This window comes from Polypterus senegalus, chromosome 10 (assembly GCF_016835505.1).
Source record: "Polypterus senegalus isolate Bchr_013 chromosome 10, ASM1683550v1, whole genome shotgun sequence".
In the NCBI taxonomy this organism is placed as follows: Eukaryota; Metazoa; Chordata; class Cladistia; order Polypteriformes; family Polypteridae; genus Polypterus; species Polypterus senegalus.
Genome location: NC_053163.1, coordinates 157328515 through 157350097, shown reverse-complemented (window position 1 = coordinate 157350097; position 21583 = coordinate 157328515). Strand labels below are relative to the sequence as shown.

Genomic DNA, 21583 nt, shown 5'->3' with positions numbered 1-21583 from the left:
CCTTGCGCCCCTATGGTTACTGGGATAGGCGCTCCAGCCCCCCTGAAACACTACATGGGATAAAGTGGGCTTAGAAACTGCTATGGAAATTTAAATGGAGAATGGACATGACAGGCTCTTAAAGAGCAAACAACACCAAAATCTCCGACAAACAAATCTCAGATTACTTGTTACATTGCAAAACGAAGCAGTAAAGCCAACGGCCAAATCTGAGAGACCCTCTGAATAAGCATTGGGGAGCAGCGGCTTAAAGGCTTGGGTGATGGGAAAATCTCCTCCCTGGCAGCATATCCCATAATAGGATTTGGATTTCTTCAGAGCTGACAAATGAGTTGTTTTTAGATTACTGTAACGCACTCCTCTCAGGACCACCCAATAAAGACATCAATCAGTTACAACGAGTGCAGAATGGAGCTGCTAGAATCTTAACCAGGAAAAGAAAATCCGAGCACATCACCCCAGTCTTAGCGTCACTACACTGGTTACCTGTGCCATTTAGAATTGACTTTAAAATCCTGCTGATGGCTTACAAAAGAAATGGATATAATGAGGGTGGCACGGTGGCGTAGCGGGTAGAGCTGCTGCCTGGAAGTAAGGAGACCCGGTTTTGCTTCCCAGGTCCTCCCTGCATGGAGTTTGCATGTTCGTGTGGGTTTCCTCTCACAGTCCAAAGACATGCAGGTTAGGTACATTGGTGATCCTAAATTGTCCCTACTGTGTGCTTGGTGTGTGTGCCCTGCGGTGGGCTGGCACCCTGCCCGGGGTTTGTTTCCTGCCTTGTGCCCTGTGTTGGCTGGGATTGGCTCCAGCAGACCCCCGTGACCCTATAGTTAGAATATAGCGGGTTGGATAATGGCTGGATATAATGAGGGTATTAGAAATAAACTTGATGCAAAAGGATTAAAAGTCAAGATGGAGGTAAAGAATTCAGGGGTAATTATTGACTCTGACCTGAATTTTAAATCACATTTTAATCAGATTGCTATTTCACCGAAGAAATATAACAAAAGTTAGACCTCATAACTTTGCAAGATGCTGAGAAAGGAGTTCACGCTTTTGTTTTCAGTCGGCTAGATTACTGTAACGCACTCCTCTCAGGACCACCGAATAAAGAGTTACAACGAGTGCAGAATGGAGCTGCTAGAATCTTAACCAGGAAAAGGAAATCCGAGCACATCACCCCAGTCTTAGCGTCACTACACTGGTTACCTGAGCCATTTAGAATTGACTTTAAAATCCTGCTGGTGGTTTACAAAGCCTTTCATAATCTGCTCCATCTTATATCTCTGAATGCCTCGCACCTTACACTCCAAATCGTTACCTCAAATCTTCAAATGAGACAACAACAACAACAACATTTATTTCTATAGCACATTTTCATACAAACAGTAGCTCAAAGTGCTTTACATAATAAAGAATAGAAAAATAAAAGACACAATAAGAAAACAAAATAAATCAAATTTAATTAACATCGAATAAGAGTAAGGTTCAATGGCCAGGGGGGACAGAAAAAACAAAAAAACTCCAGACGGCTGGAGAAAAAATAAAATCTGAAGGGATTCCAGACCATGAGACCACCTGACCAGTCCCCTCTGGGCATTCTACCTAACATAAATGAAATGAGGGTCTGCTTAGAATTCCAAGAGCTAAACTTGAAATAAGTGGTGAGGCGGGCGGCCTTCTGCTGTTAGGCACCTCAAATCTCGAATATGAGTTTACCAATAGAAGTTCGCCAGGCTAATACGCTGGAGCACTTTAACAAACTGCTAAACACCCGTTATGTTAACATGGCTTTCTCTCAGCTTCATTTTAGTGTGACCCTGATGTTCTGTATATGCATTGAATTATCATCACTTCTATTATGGCTCAACAAGCTGTACCAACCTCTAGTTTCTCTTCTGTTCTTTTTCTGGTTTTCTGTGGTGGTGATCTGCACCCTCACCACCTGATCAGGGCACCGTGCAGTCCTTACATTGATGGGTTGAAGGCCAGAGGTCCACATGACCATCATCATCATCATCATCAAATTCTTTCACGTGAAGCCTGAAAGCCCTGAGGACTGATTGAGCTCATTGATGTTAGGTGGAAGGCCCAGTGGGGGGCCGGCTGGTCTTGGAACCCCCTGCAGATTTTGTTTTTTTCTGTCCCCCTGGCCATCAGAGCTTACTTTACTCTTTGTTATTTAGTATTGCCTAATCTTATTTTTATATTTCTGTTTTTATAAACTTTTCCTTCTTCATCTCGTACAGCTACACCATTTGCCTGAGAATGTGCTAGTTAAAGAAATGCTGTGGTTGAGTCTGATCAATCTGATCAATCAGTCTGATCAGGGTGTAGGTTACAGACGACCACTAAGGTGTCCAGGACTGGCCAGCCCAGCATATTTAGCCCAAGAGCTGATCACTTTGATATGAAATGAAATCTCCAAAAACTTCATCACGGGATCTGCAAGGAACTCTCGTAACAGTTGGTGTCAAAGAGCCTGCATCTACAATCAGAAAGAGACGGGCACAAATGTGCCCCACGTGTGAGGTGTGCCAGCAAAACACCTTTGCTCTCCCAAAAGAACATCAGGGCAGGAGGATAGTTTGCCATCAAACATCGAGGCAAAGTCCAGAGCTTCTGGAATAAAGTGCTCTGGACACGCAAATCCAAGATGGAGTTGTGTGGCCACAGAAACAGTAGACACTTTTGACAGAACGTCACACCAACTGGCAAGCCTGGCAGTGGAGATACTCTGGTTTGAGGCTGCTTTGCTGCACTCGAGGGCCTGGGCAGCTTGCAGTTAGTGGAGTCGGCGATGAATTCTGCTTCATATGTGAACCCATTGGTGGAGCTGGACCTTTCAACACACAAAAGATCCACTAGGAAGGGTCCGAAGAAGAAGAAATGGAGGGATATGGACTGACCAGGTCAAAAGCTCTGATTTAGATCACCCCATTGAAATGACGAAAAACGGGCAGGATGCCAAAGAAAACCCACAAACATCTCACAAGAAGTCAGAAACTGAAAAACGCCTACAAGAAGTCTAAAGGGGGGCAAAACCAACCTTCTGAGGCCAATGGTGGTCTCACTTAAGTAGACAATCACATCTCTTGATATATTTGTTGGAAGTACTAAGGTGTCATACCATGTTAGCCATTATGGATGTAATGAGAAGTCAAGCAAAATGACCCCCTTTATTGGCGAGCTGAAAGGATTACAATATGCGAGCTTTGGAGGCAACTCAGGCCCTTTCTTACTGTAATGTGTTCAGTTAGCCAATAAAGGGAGCCATTTTGCTCGACTTCTCATTATATTTGTTGGATAAACGATTGGAAAAAAAAATCAAGTGTTTCACCTTTATCTGTAGGGCCCTGTCTGCAAGAAAGCCCACTGGGTGGCTGCCTGGATAAGTTGAAAAAGTCAATAGTATCCACGAAGTTGAAGTGGGGGGTTGGGGGTACTTACTTTTTCCCATGACAGTGGAAAGACAATAATGAAAAAAAAATTGATGAAGAATACATATTAGACAAATAAATAAATAAATAAATAAATAAAAAATAACAAAATGAACATAAATTATAGTAATTGCAGAATAGTGACTGAACAAAAAACACATAATTACAGAATTTAGACATAAGCCAGGAAAAGACCCTCTGGCTAAAACACCTCCACCACCTCCACCCCCTTGGCTCAAAATAAGGAACAAAGCATACTCAATTTAAAAAAGACTAATAAATATACAATACAATCAGAATGAAATAAGGAGAAGTGTCTTGTACGTCTGTGTATCTGCAAGTCTGTGTCGGTTGCTATGTCTCTGTCATTCCAACAGATGACGCCTCCCAAATATCTGCCATAAAGGAGAAGTGTGTCTGCCTGTGTGTTCATCCAGTTACTATGTCCCTGTCATTCCAAAAGATGGTGCATCACAAACACTAAGTAATAATAAATGCATTGCATTTATCATTCCAACAGATGGCACATCACAAACATTATCACTGCTCTTACAAATCCCATACCAAATGGCATATAAGAGAGACACGCACATTGCATGGTAAACTGCAAACCTTAATGCTGAGGTTGATTACTTAGATTTCAATCCATCTTAGAGTAGCACAGCTAGTTTGTAGTTATAAAATTCACTGCATTTGTCATTCCAACAGATGGCGCCCAACAACGGGTGCCATGTATTCACAGAAAAGAAATCCATCCAGGTCAGATATCTCATTACAATGGAATGGAAAAACCATGAAGGAAAAAAAACAAAAAAAACTTCTGATCAATGCCAACCTTTGCATGCCAGCTTGACGTCTTATAGATGTTCAGATTTTCCATTCGCATAGTAGTATCTGATATATGAGGCACCGTCCATGTGGAGTTTGTATGTTCTCCCATGGTTTCTGCACGGTCTTCAGCAGATATTTTGCTTTTAACCCCACCATCCCAGACACATGAAGGTTAAGTGACTCTAAATTGGCATCAGATGAGTGGACTGTGCCCCATCCAGAGGTTTGTGCCATGCCCCCAGTGCAGCCCAGATCGTTTCTGGTGCAGCCTCAACCCCCAGATTTAAGACTTTTTTTAATATTAATACCAAGATGGGCTCGGCTGTGGACAACTTGCATTTTAAAATGTCGACTGCCCCTGCACGCCCAGGTAATAACCGCGAACACCTCTGCCCGTGTGCCACCGCTCCTTCCTTTGCCTGCAGCCACAAATCAAAGAAACTAACACAAGCAGACACTTACTTTTCCACATCTTCCACCTGCTCCGTGGCCAAGTCGGGCTCCGTAAGGTCCATGTTGCTCTGTCGGTGAACTGCCAAGCTCTGATTCTCCATGGAACTCAAATGAGGGAAAATGCTGGCTGCGCACGAGAAATAAGTCAGGGTTCAAAGTCCTCTCCAGCTGGCAGGGAGTCAAATGAAAAAAGGAAGCAGGGCTGGTGTGCCGGTCTCAGCACAAGCTTATCTCCAGGGCCCCAGGGTCCTCTCTGGGAGACACTGCCAGCCGTTGGCACTGCACTCCAACGCAGCGCGGCTGACCTGCTTTGTGAGATTAGCCGCTGCCACCAATGACGACAATACAACTTTTTCCAGCAGGTCTCTCTTTCTTGGTCCTGCTAATTCTTTGGAATTAACTCTTTATGGGTGGGTGGCACAGTAGTGCTACCTCACAATTCCAGGTTTTGACATTCACACCCCTTATCTATGTGCAGTTTGCACCTTCTCCCCATGTCCACACAGAGATTTTACTATGAAAGGCACTATATAAAATGCAAATGGAACACCATGCAAAACTGGTGGCACAGCAGCTGGTACTGCAGCGTCTCATAGCAAGCATCCCAAGAGGTTCAAATCTCAGCCTGGCTGGCTTTCTGTATGAAGATGGCGTGTTCGCCCAGAACTTCTAATTTTTATCCCACTGACATGTGTGGCAATTTGGTGGCACAGTGTGGCCCCACTGAGGGTGTGCATGTGGCCTCAGGTGGCCTGGCAGCTTGTCCAGGGCTAACTGTGGCACCAACAACCCTGAACTGAACTAAATGGATCTAATAATAAATATGATGGACTGGCACTGTGTTCCAGGTGTTGTTCCTGCCTTGTGCCCACTAATGCCGGGATAGGCTCCAGCTACTCTATGTCCCTGTCTTGGATGGCTGCGTTAAGGAGACACACAGATGGATGGATGGATGGACAGTTAAACTGCACGATCACTTCAAGTAATGCCAGTGTGCCACTGCCAAGTGGGCATTTAAAGCACAATCAGAATGCAAGAAGGTGCCAGAAAGAAATATGTGCCCAAACATTCAGACTAGCTTTAAAACTTGTGACTGTCACAGCAGATGGCACAGTTGTCAGTTTCCAAGTCTGGTCTTTGTTTAGGTGGAGATGACATATCAGGTTTGGTAAGAAACCGATGGAAAATTCAAAGTTCATACAAACAAAAGAGTCAGTTTCGAAATTAGCAATGGCATGGTGGCAGAGTAGTGGGCACTTCTAGGACCACTTTCAGGCCTGGCCACTGTGCATGTGCAGTTTGCCTAGTAGGTTTGGTGATAAATGGATGGATCATTACATGGCACATCTCACAGCAGATGGCACAAAAGATTAGTGCCCAGTGCTTCTTGGACCCGAGTTCAATTCAAGGCCTGCTCGCGGTATTTGTGGAGCTGTCACCACAGGCAGGAAAATAAATGGACGGACCTTTGCAAATTAATACAAACCATGTAATCAATCATTTTTAATATACTGTAGCTCATGGTTTGAGGGCACAGTAGTTGGCACTTCTACGACCTGGGTTCAATTTCAAATCTGGGATCTGCTCATGTGGAGTTTGATTAGTGGGTTTGATAATAAGAAGTATTGGCTCATTTTGAGACACATTTCATAGTAGATGGCACAGTGGGGCAATGTGGCTGGAGCTTCAAAGACCCGGGTTCAAATTCAAGTCTGTGGCGTTTACAGGGAGGGTTTAATAAGGAGTCGCTGTATCGTTAAGTGGCAAATCTCACGGCAGACAGCATGGCAGTGGAGCAGCAGCTAGTGCGTCTTGGACTCGGGTTCAATTCAAGTCTGGTGATAGATAGATAGATAGATATGAAAGGCACTATATAATAGATAGATAGATAGATATGAAAGGCACTATATAATAGATAGATAGGTAGATAGATAGGTAGATAGATAGATACTATAAAGTACTGTGAAGCCCTGGGTGCGTACAGCCGCCCAAACCCGACACAGACAGGCAGAACGCAGGTTAAGCACACAACACCCAGTTTATTTTCAGTTCAGCACACAGCCCCTTCTCAGCCTCCATTCTCTCCACCTGCACTCCTCCTCAGGCTTTGTCCTCTTCCTCCCGACTCTGACCATTGAGTAATGGTAACTGATTCATTTAACAGGGCACCCAGAAGGACTCCAGGTGCCCAACAAGCTTCTTCTGACAACACTTCCGGGGTGCTGCCAAATAGGACCCTATAAAAGTCTATGTGCCCCCTGGCAGTGGCTCTAGGCCACATTCGGGCTGAGCTCCCATGCTCATGACCTGTGGCCCTGCTGGAAACAAAGATGGCTGCCCTCTTTTGGCCCGAGTGAGAAAATGTCCTGAAAATACACTCTCCTGGCCGGGTAAGGGCTCTGGCTGTCCTCCACAATAAATAAATAGGAAAGAAACTATATAATGTACAGATGTGAAAGGCACTATATAATAGATAGAGATAGACAGATGTGAAAGGCACTATATAATAGATAGAGATAGACAGATGTGAAAGGCACTATATAATAGATAAAGATAGACAGATGTGAAAGGCACTATATAATAGATAGAGATAGACAGATGTGAAAGGCACTATATAATAGATAGAGATAGACAGATGTGAAAGGCACTGTATAATAGATTGACAAGGCACCATACATTAAATATATCAGAAAAAAATACTACCTGTATTTGAATTATAGATAAATGGACACATAGATATTAAAAGACACTATATAATACATAACTAGGAATGACACTATATGATATATAGATGTGAAAGGCTCTATCAGACAGACAGACGACCAGGGATCTTGCCCCACAGGGACACCAGGAAGAACGACAGACCGGGAGAGGGCCACTCTCTCTCTCTCTCCCTGGGCGCAAGAGGGCAGCCCCCCTGGATTCCATCAGGGCCACGGAAATGGAGCTGGGAAGCTCAGCCCTGTGGGGACCCATGGCCACCAACATGGGGCCCCAGGACGGTCCTAGAACCCTGGAGGGCAGCACTTCCGCCACACTGGGGACTGCTGCCGGTGATAAAAGGGGCCGCCTCACTCCATACCGGGAGCCAGAGTCGGGTGGAAGAGTATGGAGCTTACAAGGAGAAGTGGACGCGGCTGAAGAGTACAGAAAAGGACTGGGCACAATATTGTGTGTGGTGTACAATAAATGGTGCGTGTTTTTGTACATCGGGAGTCCGTGTCTGTCTGTGCCGAGGCTGATCTCTTACAATAGATAGATAGATAGATAGATAAGGCACTATATACAGTAATAGATAGTGAGATATGATAGGTGCTCTATAATACTTTCTAAATATAAAGTTTGCTTTGTTCTGCAGGAGGCAGAGGTGTCCTTGAAGTAGACCAGATCAGCCATCATTTTCTTATCTTAGACAATGTGCCTGACGCTGAACATCACTTTAATTTTATTTTGTTTCGATCGCTGGTATCTCCTGTCACTTTGTTGTGAACAGAGAGGTGACCCGTTTGGCTAAACCACCTCCACCATCACACAATTACACAAATTTCAAACTACAGTCTGGCCGTCAGATTATGACTGTGACTGAGCACACCTGGGAACATCTGGAAGGAGTGTTTTAGAAACGATAAAGATAATATATTTTAGATCTAGCAGGGAATGAAGCAGTGCCACATCTGTTAGGGCTACGACTCTTAGCGCATGCGGCTGATGAATTGTGCCTTAAAAAGTGCGCTTGTGAACTTTGTAATCCTTTTTTAAACAACACTTCAGTCAGTAAAGAAGCAGTTGCCCCCTACTAGAGTTTTTGATGCATGTAAATGGACTTGGCGCAAATTAAATCGGCAGTAAAAAAGCGACACAATACATTTTTACCACAACCCTTGGCATGAAAGGCGCTGTATAAAATAGCTGGAACGATTCCAATCTCTCTCTTTTCGTTCTCAGGGGTTGTGGATGTTGCCCCCTTGTCCCATGCACTGGGGGCGCTAGAACGTTCAGTTTTGGCTTAAGAGGAGGGGCTCGACCTTCTTTAAACGGGATGCCGTTTGTGGCACAACGGCCTGGTCTTTCCCGTTACTGCTACTTAACGAAGTCTGCATCACAGACTTAAAAGCAGCAGTTATTATGAAAGGTAAACGGAGATAACTCAGAAACAAACAGACAATTATTAGGCTGGGCTACTCGCTGAACATTCTCTGTTGTTGTCGCTGATGTCCTCCCTCTTAAATTTTATGGAGATCGTGACAACCGGGAGACTGACGGCGCACTGCCTCCACACTCGAGGTCAAGTTCAAGTTTCTTGTCACATGTCGCACTACAGTATAATTAAATTCTTACTTACTGCAGCTCGCCCCCCTCGGGTTACACTGACAGCAGTACAAGGCTGATAGTAGAAATTAAATGACACAGTCTCTGCATTGAGCTGTTCGGGGATTGCAAAAAATAAAGAATGGAAGAAGAAGAACCTCAGAGACCCCACTTATCACGGTATGGACGCAGGAAATCCCGAAAGCCATAAGGAGGACACCGAATCGGAGTTTCTGCGCATGCGCCTAACAAGTGTCACGCGCATAAACTTCACCTCAATTTCATTTTCTTTCGATAATGATACACTTATTTTTTTATATTCCGTAACTGGATCTATGAGTTCCTTTTAAAAAGTAGGAAAAAAAAGAGAAAAAAGTACTGTCAGCCACTGCGCGTCTCGTGCTGCGCACTCCCTGAACTCCGCAGACCAGCCGCTCCCCAGCGCGGTAGAAACCAAAGCCTAATAAATTTACAGTCTATTTACCTTCACCCAATACTGCTCTGGTCTTTGCACTTAAACCATAAAAATAGAGATAAGCTTTCAAATAAATCAACATACAGCGACATGTGCAAAGGGTAGCGTAAGCAGTAATTACTTCGGGCACAACTTACCGTTAACGGACATAAATAGCGGCATTTTAAAAACGTTTTAGAGAAACTGCAGACAAGCGTTGATGCATTTAGAAAATTGGGGACCCCACTGTCTGCCACTCCACACGTACTCCATAACCGTCACTGCCACTAACGGCACGGGATCCTCTCTGCTTTGCCAGCTAAAGTGTGGCTGGGCGAGTTCAGAATTATTGTGTAATGGGAAAGGCACTATATAATAGATAGATAGATAGATAAAAATGAACGGTCATATAACAGATAGACAGAGAGATGAAAGGCACTATATGATAGACAGACAGACTGACTTACTTACGTCTGAACAAATTAGAAAAACTAAACAAGGAAAACAAACTTCAGACACAGCAGTCCCAGTGAGGCGCTATACAGGTGTATTGCCGTTAGTGTAAAGGACCCCCAGTCGCATTTCCTGACCCTCGTCGGTATTGTTGTGTCACAGAGAGGATGTACAGTGTTGTTCATAAAGGCACTCAGTTTTGTCTTCATTCTCTCCTCTGCTACAACCCCCTGGGGGTCCAGAGTACATCCCAGAATTGATCCTGCCCTTTTAATCAGCTTGTTGATTTGGTGGTCCTTTTTTGATGTGATGTTAGAAGCTCAGCACACCACAGTGGCCATCACAGAGTTGTAGAAGATCTGAAGGATGTCACTTCCCACACTGAAGGAGCAGAGTCTCTGAGCCTGCTCTGCCCATTCTTTTTTTGTTCCTCTGTGCTCTGAGACCAGTCCAACCTGTCATTAATGTGGACCCCAAAGTACATAAGTCCATATATACATATAAATATAATGTGTAGATATAGATATCTATAAAAACTGATCAAAAAAATTAAAGGACCACTTTGAAAACACATCAGATCTCAATGGGGAAAAAAAAATCCTGTTGCCTCTGTCTACTGCTATGGACTGGTATGGTGATGTGTGAGGAACGAAAGGATGGAAATGAAACTGATGAACCGACAGAGGGATACCCCAAAAATCAAAGGGAACAAAATGATGCTGCAGGCAGGCGAGTCCATTTGGCCAAAATGTCATTGCAGCAACTCACAATCGTACTCAGCAGTTTGTATGCCAATGCCCGATGTCCTAATGAGACAGCAGGTGGTGTCCTAGGGGATCTCCTCCCAGATCTGGACCAGGGCATCACTGAGCTCCTGGACAGGCTGAGGCGTCAGATGAACCCAAACATAATGTCCCACCCAGAGGTGTTCTATTCGATTGAAGTCAGGCGAGTGAGCGAGGGGGTGGTGGTGGGGGTTTGGGGGGCAGTCAATGGTATCAATTCCTTCATCCTCTTGCCACATGAGGCCGGGCATTGTCGTGCACCAGAAGGAACCAGCATGGGGTCTGACAATGGGTTCAAGGATTTCATCCTGATACCGAACGGCAGTCAAGGTGCCCACCGTTGCCTATCCTGTAGCGGTCTGTGTCTCTCTCCCTCCATGGATATGCCTCCCCAGACCACCACACCGGCCGTGCTGCACGATGTTACAGGCAGCATAATGTTCTCCACAGCTTCTCCAGACCCTTTCACGTCTGTCACTTGTGCTCTCATCTGTAAAAAGCACAGGGCGCCAGTGGTGCAACTGCCAATTCTGGTATTCTATGGCAAATGCCAATCGAGCTCCACGGTGCCCACTAGAGGATGTTGGGCTCTCAGGCCACCCTCATGAAGTCTGTTTCTGATTGTTTGGTCAGAGACATTCACACCAGTGGCCTGCCTGCTGGAGGTCATTTTGTAGGCTCTGCCAGTGCTCATCCTGTTCCTCCTCGCCCAAAGGAGCAGATAGCGGTGGGTCCTGCTGATGGTTTAAGGACCTTCTACGAGGGGCCCTGTTCAGCTCTCCTAGAGGAACTGCCTGTCTGTCTCCTGGAATCTCCTCCATGACCTTCAGACTGTGCTGGGAGACGCAGCAAACCTTCTGGCAATGCCACGTGATATTAATGTGCCATCCTGGAGAAGTTGGACTACCTGTGCCAGCTCTGTAGGGTCCAGGTATGGCCTCATGCCACCAGTTGTGACACTGACCGTAGCCAAATGCAAAATGAGTGACAAAACAGATGAGGAGGACAGAATGTCAGTGGCCTTCCTGTTAACCCATTCATTCCTGTTTTGGGGGTCGTCTCAGTGTTGCCCCTCTAGTGCACCAAAGCAGCTGAAACTGATGAATGAGCCCCTCAGCTACTTCACTGAGCAGATCAACAGCCCACAAGTGTCACTGACTTGATGCGACACTCTCATTAAAAAGGGTTCCTTTAATTTTTAAGGAGTTATATATATATCCATCCATCCATTTTCTAACCCGCTGAATCCGAACACAGGGTCACGGGAGTCTGCTGGAGCCAATCCCAGCCAACACAGGGCACAAGGCAGGAACCAATCCTGGGCAGGATGCCAACCCACCGCAGGACACAGACAAACACAGCCACACACCAAGCACACACTAGGGCCAATGTAGAATCGCCAATCCACCTAACCAGCATGTCTTTGGACTGTGGGAGGAAACCCACGCAGACACAGGGGGAACATGCAAACTCCAGTTTATTTATTTATATATATATATATATATATATATATATACTGCTCAAAAAAATTAAAGGAACACTTTGAAAACACATCAGATCTCAATGGGAAAAAGAAATCCTCCTGGATATCTATACTGATATAGACTGGGTAATGTGTTAGGAACGAAAGGATGCCACATCGTTTGATGGAAATGAAAATGATCAACCTACAGAGCCCTGAATTCAAAGACGCCCAAAAATCAGAGTGAAAAATTATGTGGCAGGCTAGTCCATTTTGCCAAAATTTAATTGCAGCAACTCAAATTGTACGCAGCACTTTGTATGGCCCCTGTGTTCTTGTATACATGCCTGACAACATCGGTGCATGCTTCTAATGAGATGACAGATGGTGTTGTGGGGATCTCCTCCCAGATCTGGACCAGGGCATCACTGAGCTCCTGGACAGTCTGAGGTGCAACCTGGTGGCATTGGATGGACCAAAACATAATGTCCCAGAGGTGTTCTATTGGATTTAGGTCAGGAAAGTGTGGTGGCCAGTCAATGGTATCAATTCCTTCATCCTCCAGGAACTGCCTGCATACTCTCACCACATGAGGCCAGGAATTGTCGTGCACCAGGAGCCACTGTACCAGCATAGGGTCTGACAATGGGTCCAAGGATTTCATCCTGATACCTAATGGCAGCCAAGGTGCCTTTGTCAAGCCTGTAGTGGTCTGTGTGACCCTCCATGGATATGCCTCCCCAGACAATCATTAACCCACCACCAAACTGCTCATGCTGAATGATGTTACAGGCAGCATAATGTTCTCCATGGCTTCTCCAGACCCTTTCACTTCTGTCACGTGCTCAGGGTGAACCTGCTCTCATCTGTAAAAGCACAGGGCACCAGTGGTGCATCTGCCAATTCTGGTATTCTATGGCGAATGCCAATCGAGCTGCATGCTGCTGGGCAGTGAGCTCAGGGCCCATTAGAGGACATGGGGCCCTTGGGTTACCCTCATGAAGTCTTTCTGGTTGTTTGGTCAGAGACATTCACACCAGTGGCCTGCTGGAGGTCATTTTGTAGGGCTCTGGCAGTGCTCATCCTGTTCCTCCTTGCCCAAAGGAGCAGATACTGGTCCTGCTGATGGGTTATGGACCTTCTATGGCCCTCTCCAGCTCTCCTAGAGTAACTGCTTGTCTCCTAGAATCTCCTCCATGCCCTTGAGACTGTGCAGGGAGACACAGCAAACCTTCTGGCAATGACACGTATTGATGTGCCATCCTGGAGAAGTTGGACTACCTGTGCAACCTCTGTAGGGTCCAGGTATCGCCTCATGCTACCAGTAGTGACACTGACTGTAGCCAAATGCAAAACTAGTGAAGAAACAGTCAGAAAAGATGAGGAGGGAAAAATGTCAGTGGCCTCCACCTGTTAAACCATTCCTGTTTTGGGGGTCATCTCATTGTTGCCCCTCTAGTGCATCTGTTGTTAATTTCATTAACACCACAGCAGCTGAAACTGATTAACAACCCCCTCTGCTACTTAACTGACCAGATTAATATCCCATAAGTTTCATTGACTTTATGCTATACTCTGATTAAAAAGTGTTCCTTTAATTCTTTTGAGCAGTATATATATATATATACACACACACACATAGACGCACAGACTAGGTGCAACAGTAAAAGCATTGAGAGGTGAAGTGACTAACATTTGTTGATCTCGTGCCAATGGCTCCTGCCAAGGGGTGGCATATATCAGGCAGCAAGTGAGCAGTCAGTTCCTGAAGCTGATGTGGCCAAGTGTAAGGATCTGAGCGACTCTGACAAGAGACAAATTGTGATGGTGGGATGACCGGCTCAGAGCGTCTCCATAACGGCAGGTCTTGGGGGGGGGTTTGCAGTATGCAGTGGATGATAAAAGTCCACAGCCCACCCCCTTGTCAAAATGGCAGGTTATGTGTGCTAAAAAAAAATGAAACCAAGAGAAATCCTGTCAGAACTTAATTCCACCTTTGTCACAAAAATTGCAATCCATACAATGAAAGTGAAAAATCAGAAACTGCTTAGTGAGAAAAGGGAAAAACAAAATCCAACAAAAGCCTGGTTGCATGAGTGTGCAGACCCCCTAAACTAGCACTTAGATGAAGCCCCTTTTGATTTGATTCCAGCACTCAGTCATTTTGGGTACGAGTCTATCAGTTTGGCACATCTTGCCCACTTCCTCCAGGTCTAACAGATTCCGAGGGCATCCCGTGTGCACAGGTCTCTTGTGGTCTGTTTCTATTCTGGGGTCTTCCCCAAAGGTGTGCGGATTAGGTGAATTCCATCCATCTATCCAACCCACTATAGCCTAACTACAGGGTCAAGGGGGGGTCTGCAGGAGCCAATCCCAGCCAACACAGGGCACGAGGCAGAAACAAACCTCGGGCAGGGTCGGGCAGGGTCTAAATTGGCCCCCTGTGAGCAAATGGCATGCCTCACGGGGCGGATTCCTACCTTCTGCACAATGCCATCCAGACAGGCTCTGACTCCCCGTCACCCCAAAATGGACAAATCAGCTTCTACAACACCGTGCATTATCCTTATTGCTACTAGAAGAAGGGCAGCATGGTGGCACAGTGGGTAGTGCTGCCGCCACACAGTTAGGAGACCCTGTTTTGCTTCCCGGTCCTCCCTGTGTGGAGTTTGCATGTTCTGCCCGTGTCTGCGTGGGTTTCCTCCCACAGTCCAAAGACATGCAGGTTAGGTGCACTGACGATCCTAAATTGTCCCTAGTGTGTGCTTGGTGTGTGTGTGCCCTGTGGTGGGCTGGCACCCTGTCCAGGGTTTGTTCCTGCCTTGTGCCCTGTGCTGGCTGAGATTGGCACCAGCGGACCCCCTTGACCCTGTGTTAGGATATATAGCAGCTTGGAAAATGACTGATCCTTCTATATAAAAGCGGTCAGGATTGTCCTTTCGTCCCGTGAGTGCTACGCAGGCGTGGAGTTTCACACATGCCCCGTCCATCTTGCAATGCTTGATGGGATTTGTAGTTTCGTTTTTCCAGGTAAAAGATGATTTTCTACTCCAGACTGTGCGATGTCTTCTTCTTTCTTTCTTACTATATAAAAGCAGTCGGGATTGTCCTTCCGTCCCGTGAGTGGAAAGCGTAGCGGTATTCCGCTTATCACAGACTTACTACTTGCAGCTTGCGGTACGAAGCGACATGATGTGAGCAGAGTTCTGGTGCTCCCATCGTTCCCTTGCTTTAGTGCGCGATGTGCTGGAAAAATAGACAAAATTATGTCTCTGGAAATAATTCATGTTGAAGGAGTACAAATGCCTCACCGCGTAGTAAATATCAGGGGGGTTCAAAAAGGGCGACCTCAATATAGAAAAAAAGTTTACATTTCATCACAAAAATAACAGAAACTACGAGTATTAAAGTAATACGCTCAAATGCAATATAACCAAATTAATGAGTTTGTATAAAATATCAAATTGATCTACATATTGAATTGCCTTAAGAAGTGGTCAACTTAAAAGTCGGTCGCCATAAAAGGCCGGTCAGCCTAGTATTTATAATGAATTGTCTACTCACCCAGCGGTGGGCTGGCGCCCTGCCCGGGGATTTGTTCCTGCCTTGTGCCCTGTGTTGGCTGGGATTGGCTCCTGCAGACCCCCCCGTGACCCTGTAGTTAGGCTATAGTGGGTTGGATAATGGCTGACTGGCTAATAGAAGAAGGCTGTTGCCCCCTACTGGGTGGATGCTGTATTACATTTAAGCAGCTAGCAAAACTGTCACCACCAGAAGAGTGTTTTAAAAATAGGAGAAGAAGCCATCTTCACAGCAAGGCTGAAATGTTCTGGGCAGCCGTCCAGCCAGTTTGAATACACAAAGTACTGCTATTTATTCCACCGGTGCAAGCGCAACAAGTGTTTTCCCACACACATCCATATTGATTTTCTGATATGTTTTATTGGAACGCAGTCAACTCGGGAGTGACGTCATTTCCAGCTCTAACATCTGACTTCTTACTGCAAATGTTTGTGAGGCACCATCTGTTGGAAAGACAAATGCAACGGACTTCTCTCATTTATATGCAATGTGGTATGGGATTTCATAAAAGCAGTGATAATGTTTAGGATGTGCCATCTGTTGGAATGACAGACATACAGATCCACCTAAATAAAAGGGTGAGCATTTGTGTAAGGTGCCTTTCATGTCATCCAAAATACATTAAGAATTTATCTACAGTATTTATATATCATACAGTGATATATAAAGAGAACGATAAGAAAATGATGGCTGATCAGGTCTACTTCATAGACATGTCTGCCTCCTGCAGAACAAAGCAAGCTTTATATTTAGAGAAAGTATTACAAAGCACCTTTCATATCTCACTATCTATTATATTGTGCATTTCATGTCATCCAAAATACATTAAGAATATATCTACAGTATTTATATATCATATAGCGCCTTTCATATCTATCCATGTATAGGATAAGTGGGTTTCAAAAAACCCACAAACTATATACTGACAGGTGTATATATTTATATTGTGGTGGACAGCCAGGGCCCTTACCTGACTGGGATGCCTGTTTTATGGAAGGACCGGGGGAGACGACCTTCACAGGGTGTCATGGAGCTCTAGATGGCAGCCCCCACCCCTGGGTTGCAGCAGTGCCTCGGATTCCCACAGGGATTCATGGGAGTTGGAATTTGGCACAGCCCTGTTGGGTTCCAAGGGTGCCACCAGGGGGAGCTGCAGGGTCTGTAGAGCCCTACTTTGTTAGGCTTCCATCTCACCCTGGAAGTGCTTCTGGAAAATGCTAAATGGGCCACTGGAAGTACTCCCGGGTGCAGGATAAAAGAAGCCCACTGCCAGAGCTTCAGAAACCAAAATCGGAAGGAAGATGATGAAGATGGCTGGAAGGGAGTGGAGGAGGAAGGAGAGAGAGAGAGAGAGAGAGAGAAGGAGAAGAGGAGAAAGGCATTGTTGTGTTATTTATATTGTACTGTGCTTTGGTGGTGGGAATCACTTTGGGAAGAGTTTCCCACGGTGTAATAAAAGACGTATGTGTTGCTTAACTTGTGTCTGCAGGCCACAATATGTCCTTATAATTAATGGAATTCTAAAAAATCTCATCAGTTGAGCGTGAAGTCGCCCAAACAATGGATTTAAAACAAATTGTTTCAAAGTCTGCAAAGATAAAGTCAAGAAAAAGCAGTTTTGGATTTAAGTAACTTGCTTTTGTCAATATTGTAAAGAACATTTATTAAACTGTGAATGACTGGCGCTCTTTTCCAGAATTTGTACCTGCCTTGTGCCCTATTCTTGATAGAGATGACATTAGAGCATACCAGCAAAAAATATGTTTTTTTGTAAAATAAAACCACCATTAAATAATTAACATATTTACATTACTTTGCTATATTTATTGTAAATGCCACAGGGGTTGGACGGGCATCCCCCCCGGAAATGGGGCGGATTCTTTACCCGGATGGGAGGCTCCGAGCAGGCAGAAGGGCATCCCGACCAGGAGAGAGGAAAGAGCCACTACCCAGTGAAGTGCCACTTCAGACTTGTTATCTTCAAGTGTGCACAGCAGCACAAGTGCCGCAGCCGGCCGAGCGTCCATGCGATCGCCTTGTCATGTCAGTATTGTATATAGTGCCATCCCCTTGTATCTTGTGTGTCATCAGTAGTGCTGTTTACTTCGTCTCGAGTTCGGCGAAATCCTTGAAATGTTCGCGGGAACATCGCCGAACTCGGTGAAATGCAGTGAAGTCAATGGGGAAGGTCTAACTGAAAAGGATTGGACAAGATTGTAATAAAATTAATAAAAATTATAAAATAAATAAATATTTTATATATAAAAAAATATATAAAAATATAATTTATTTTATAAGGGTGGGAATCGATCTGTTCTTAACTCTATTTTTCTTTTTGTAAAAATTTGATTGCTTTGTATGGAGTGTAATAAAATTAATAAAAAAAAATAAAAAAAATAAAATAAATAAATAAATAATGCCATCGGCCTTACTCCTATTCTATGTTAATTAGTGTTTCTAATTTTACCTTGTCTTTTTTTCTGTTTTCTTCATCATGTAACGGACTTTCAGCTTCGTTATTAGAATGAAAATGTGCTATATAAATAAATGTTGTTGTATCTTTAAAGTGTCCCTAACAGTCAGAAAAACGTCAATACTGGACCAATTACTGTGGCCAGTAACCTGAGCTGTGCGGCAGCAGTGCCAACCACTGCACCACCGTGCTTCCATGAGATCAAAGAACGCAGTCAGAGCCGCGCAATCACAGGTTTTATCAAAATAAAGCAGAAAAGCAGAAATCGTAGTCGGCAAAAAATGTGCAGTTTAGAGTGGCGCGTCATGATTGAGGCCGCTGGCTCGTCCTGTTTTTTTGAAGACGCGCTGGAGGCTCTCCAAAATATCTGTACGGATGCATTGCCATTTTTCTGCTATCAAAAGATGCAGATGTCATGTAAATAGTAATACATCTTTCATTATAATTAGTATTAATATTTCATTGAGCCCCCCCCCTGAGATTGGGGGTGGGGGTGTCGGGCTCCTTCAAGGTTTGTTTTCACTCTCTGCGCGTCACGCACGTGGCTAATTATTATGCATGCATAAGGCGCGCGCCTCCTCCACTTCTGTTGACGTGGAACTTGAAGCTCGACCTGCACATTTGGCTACAAGCACAGGTTACTCGTCCCTCCAGAGAGTGAAATGCAAATGATCAGCATTAAATACCCGGGGGGCGGTCCCATCAATGCTGTCTGTTACAGCTTCGGGGGATGTCGCGCTGGGCTCGCAATGCATTATGGAGCGCTGGTAAAAATCCTAAACCGGTGGAATTATTAATAAATGTTTCGATGAACAAGGGCGAACGCAGACAATTCGCTGATCAAAATTTGTTATAACATAATATGACATGACCGGACATTCTGAAACCCGTTTGAGTGAAATCAGTGAATGTCAACTTTTGCTGCTGCCGCAGGCGGATTTGCTTCAGGACAGCCGTGCTAATCTGCTGCTAGAATTGCCCTAAAAGCTGAAGGGGGGCAGGAACAGCTGTGTGAAAAGTGCCCTCTGCTTGGTTCCAGATTTCCTTCTTTACAGTGATAAAGGATTCCGTCTGTCACTCCATTGTCTGAACTCGCGTTTCACGGGACTAGATCGCGTGAAGACCCGACCCATTTCGGCAATAACGGGGTGGATTTGATAACTGTCACTTGGCTATTACTGATATACTGAACATCACAGGCTCAGACTTCATTAATCCAACTGATGGCCACAGGTGGACGAGGCAGTACTGGGCAACCATCTCTAAACAAGGTGCCAGTCCATTGCAGGCTCAACCAAGGTCTCGTTTGTAATCGTTAATTAACCTAACCGGGAACGTCCTTGAGGATATGTGGGGGAAAAAGGCAGGCTGACGTTGGAATAACCCACGAGGCTACGGTACTACTCACTGCGCTACCACGCAGCCCCTAAAAGACACACTAAATAGCCAGCTAAACATGAAACACATAAAAATTTCCTGACAACGAACTCAAGCAGATATCCCTGGTGGTCTAGTGGTTAGGATTCGGCGCTCTCACCGCCGCGGCCCGGGTTCGATTCCCGGTCAGGGAAATGTGTTTTCATTAAATTGCATTAATTAAACATGTTCAGGACGATTATGTCAGTTAACATAAAATGTTTGAAATTCTACAGTGATATTTGCATATATTTACAAAAGTTAATATATCCGAAGTGTCAATTAATGCTGTTAGGTTTAGGAGTATACAGTACTTTGCCGATTCCAATCATTTTGCTAACCGCACTTTCATGGTCGTGTTTTGTTTGTAAATTGAAAGACTAAAAGAAAAAAAAAAAAAAAACAATACAGGGAAAAGAAGTTTAAGTTTCATCCTCTTCCGCTTAGTTCGACGAAACGTTTAACACTCTAAATAAAGCTCATCTACAGCGGTCACATTGCCAGTGTGTAGACCGAGTTATGACGGCGGAAGGCACGTCCTACCTTTCTCTCATGAAGTTTTTAATGGCACGAGTGGCTTTCACGTCAATCTTTTTCAAGAGACATTTTAGTCTTTCTTTCTTGCCCTCCAGCATCCTCCTCTGCCAAACTGCGTCTACTCCCCGTCTCGGCCCCGTCCTGCTGGTTCTCTCATTGCCATTGAAAACGCAAATCGTACACCGGAATAGTCGAACAACCAATCAAGAGGCCGCGATGTCACGTGTCTAATTTGAATGCCCGCCCCTCCTCAGTCACGCTATACTGGGCTCTACGAGCGTCAAGCCCGTCCGATTGATTTCTTATCGAACGCCTGAAGAGTTTGAACAAGTCAGGCGAACATCGGAATATCAACGTTTGTTTACATTTTCACCAATTCCTCTCATTCCACCACAGGGTCGTAGGCAACAGGCAATGTGGCCATTAACTATCATGTACAGCCGTCGGTCACTTGTATTTGTCAACGTACCTTTTAGAATAATCTGCATAAAGCAATGAAATCGTTAAGATAACGGAAAACCACCCGAAAATATACAGAATGGCATTGTCATAAAAAAAGAATAAACGTCATTGTCATATCAGTGGGAGTGCAGGTGAGTGTACGTGCGTGTCCTATCTATCTATCTATCTATCTATCTATCTATCTATCTATCTATCTATCTATCTATCTATCTATCTATCTATCTATTATATAGTGCCTTTAATTCTATCTATCTATCTATCTATCTATCTATCTATCTATCTATCTATCTATCTATCTATCTATCTATATCTATCTATCTATCTATCTATCTATCTATCTATCTATCTATCTATTATTTAGTGCCTTTCACTCTATCTATCTATCTATCTATCTATTATATAGTGCCTTTAATTCTATCTATCTATCTATCTATAGTGCCTTTAATTCTATCTATGAAAAATTCAATGAATTTTATTGGTACACATTTTTGTGATGCTCCATTCGTTGGAATAAAAAATGAAACACACATTACTGTATTATTACTTGCATTACAAAGTACTTTCAAATAGATGTTGCACTGTTAAGCGTTAATGAAGAATACACTGAGGTGTATTTTGATTGCTTTAATTGCAACCCATCTTATCACAGATATGTAAATAATGTAAAGCGACTATCCAATCAATGCACAACCTCAGAGTTTTTTTTTTCCCCAGTAGGAACTTCTTTAACTTGCCATAAGGTTGTAGTAAAAAACAGAAAACGATATTTGCCAAGTTTTAACACAAGTTTAAATGTAAGCCCATTACAGAAAGGATTCATTCATTTAATTTTCCACGAGCCAATCAGCACCATGAACTGCCCTCTGCCCTAAACATCTGGAGGGTCTCCCACAGTTCCCGGTGGTTCACCGTGAATGTGCTCTGGAT

At 44.4% G+C, this 21583-nt stretch overlaps 1 protein-coding gene and 1 non-coding gene across 3 annotated transcripts in view; one reads left to right on the top strand and one right to left on the bottom strand.

Moving 5' to 3' along the window:
* Positions 1 to 20334, bottom strand: part of si:zfos-943e10.1 (GRAM domain-containing protein 2B) — a 167898-nt gene extending 147564 nt beyond the window's left edge. Inside the window, exon 1 of one of the 2 annotated variants that reach the window (XM_039767111.1) lies at positions 20201 to 20334. In XM_039767111.1, the coding sequence (XP_039623045.1) occupies positions 20201 to 20292 (92 nt within the window). In that variant the 5' untranslated portion in view covers positions 20293 to 20334. Of the gene's footprint in view, positions 1 to 4733; positions 4841 to 20200 lie in introns of those variants that run through there. The other variant, XM_039767112.1, reaches the window with a different exon arrangement.
* trnae-cuc lies at positions 19741 to 19812 on the top strand. Its single transcript has one exon. It is a non-coding gene; the product is annotated as a tRNA-Glu (tRNA).
* Positions 20335 to 21583: the final 1249 nt, after the last annotated feature.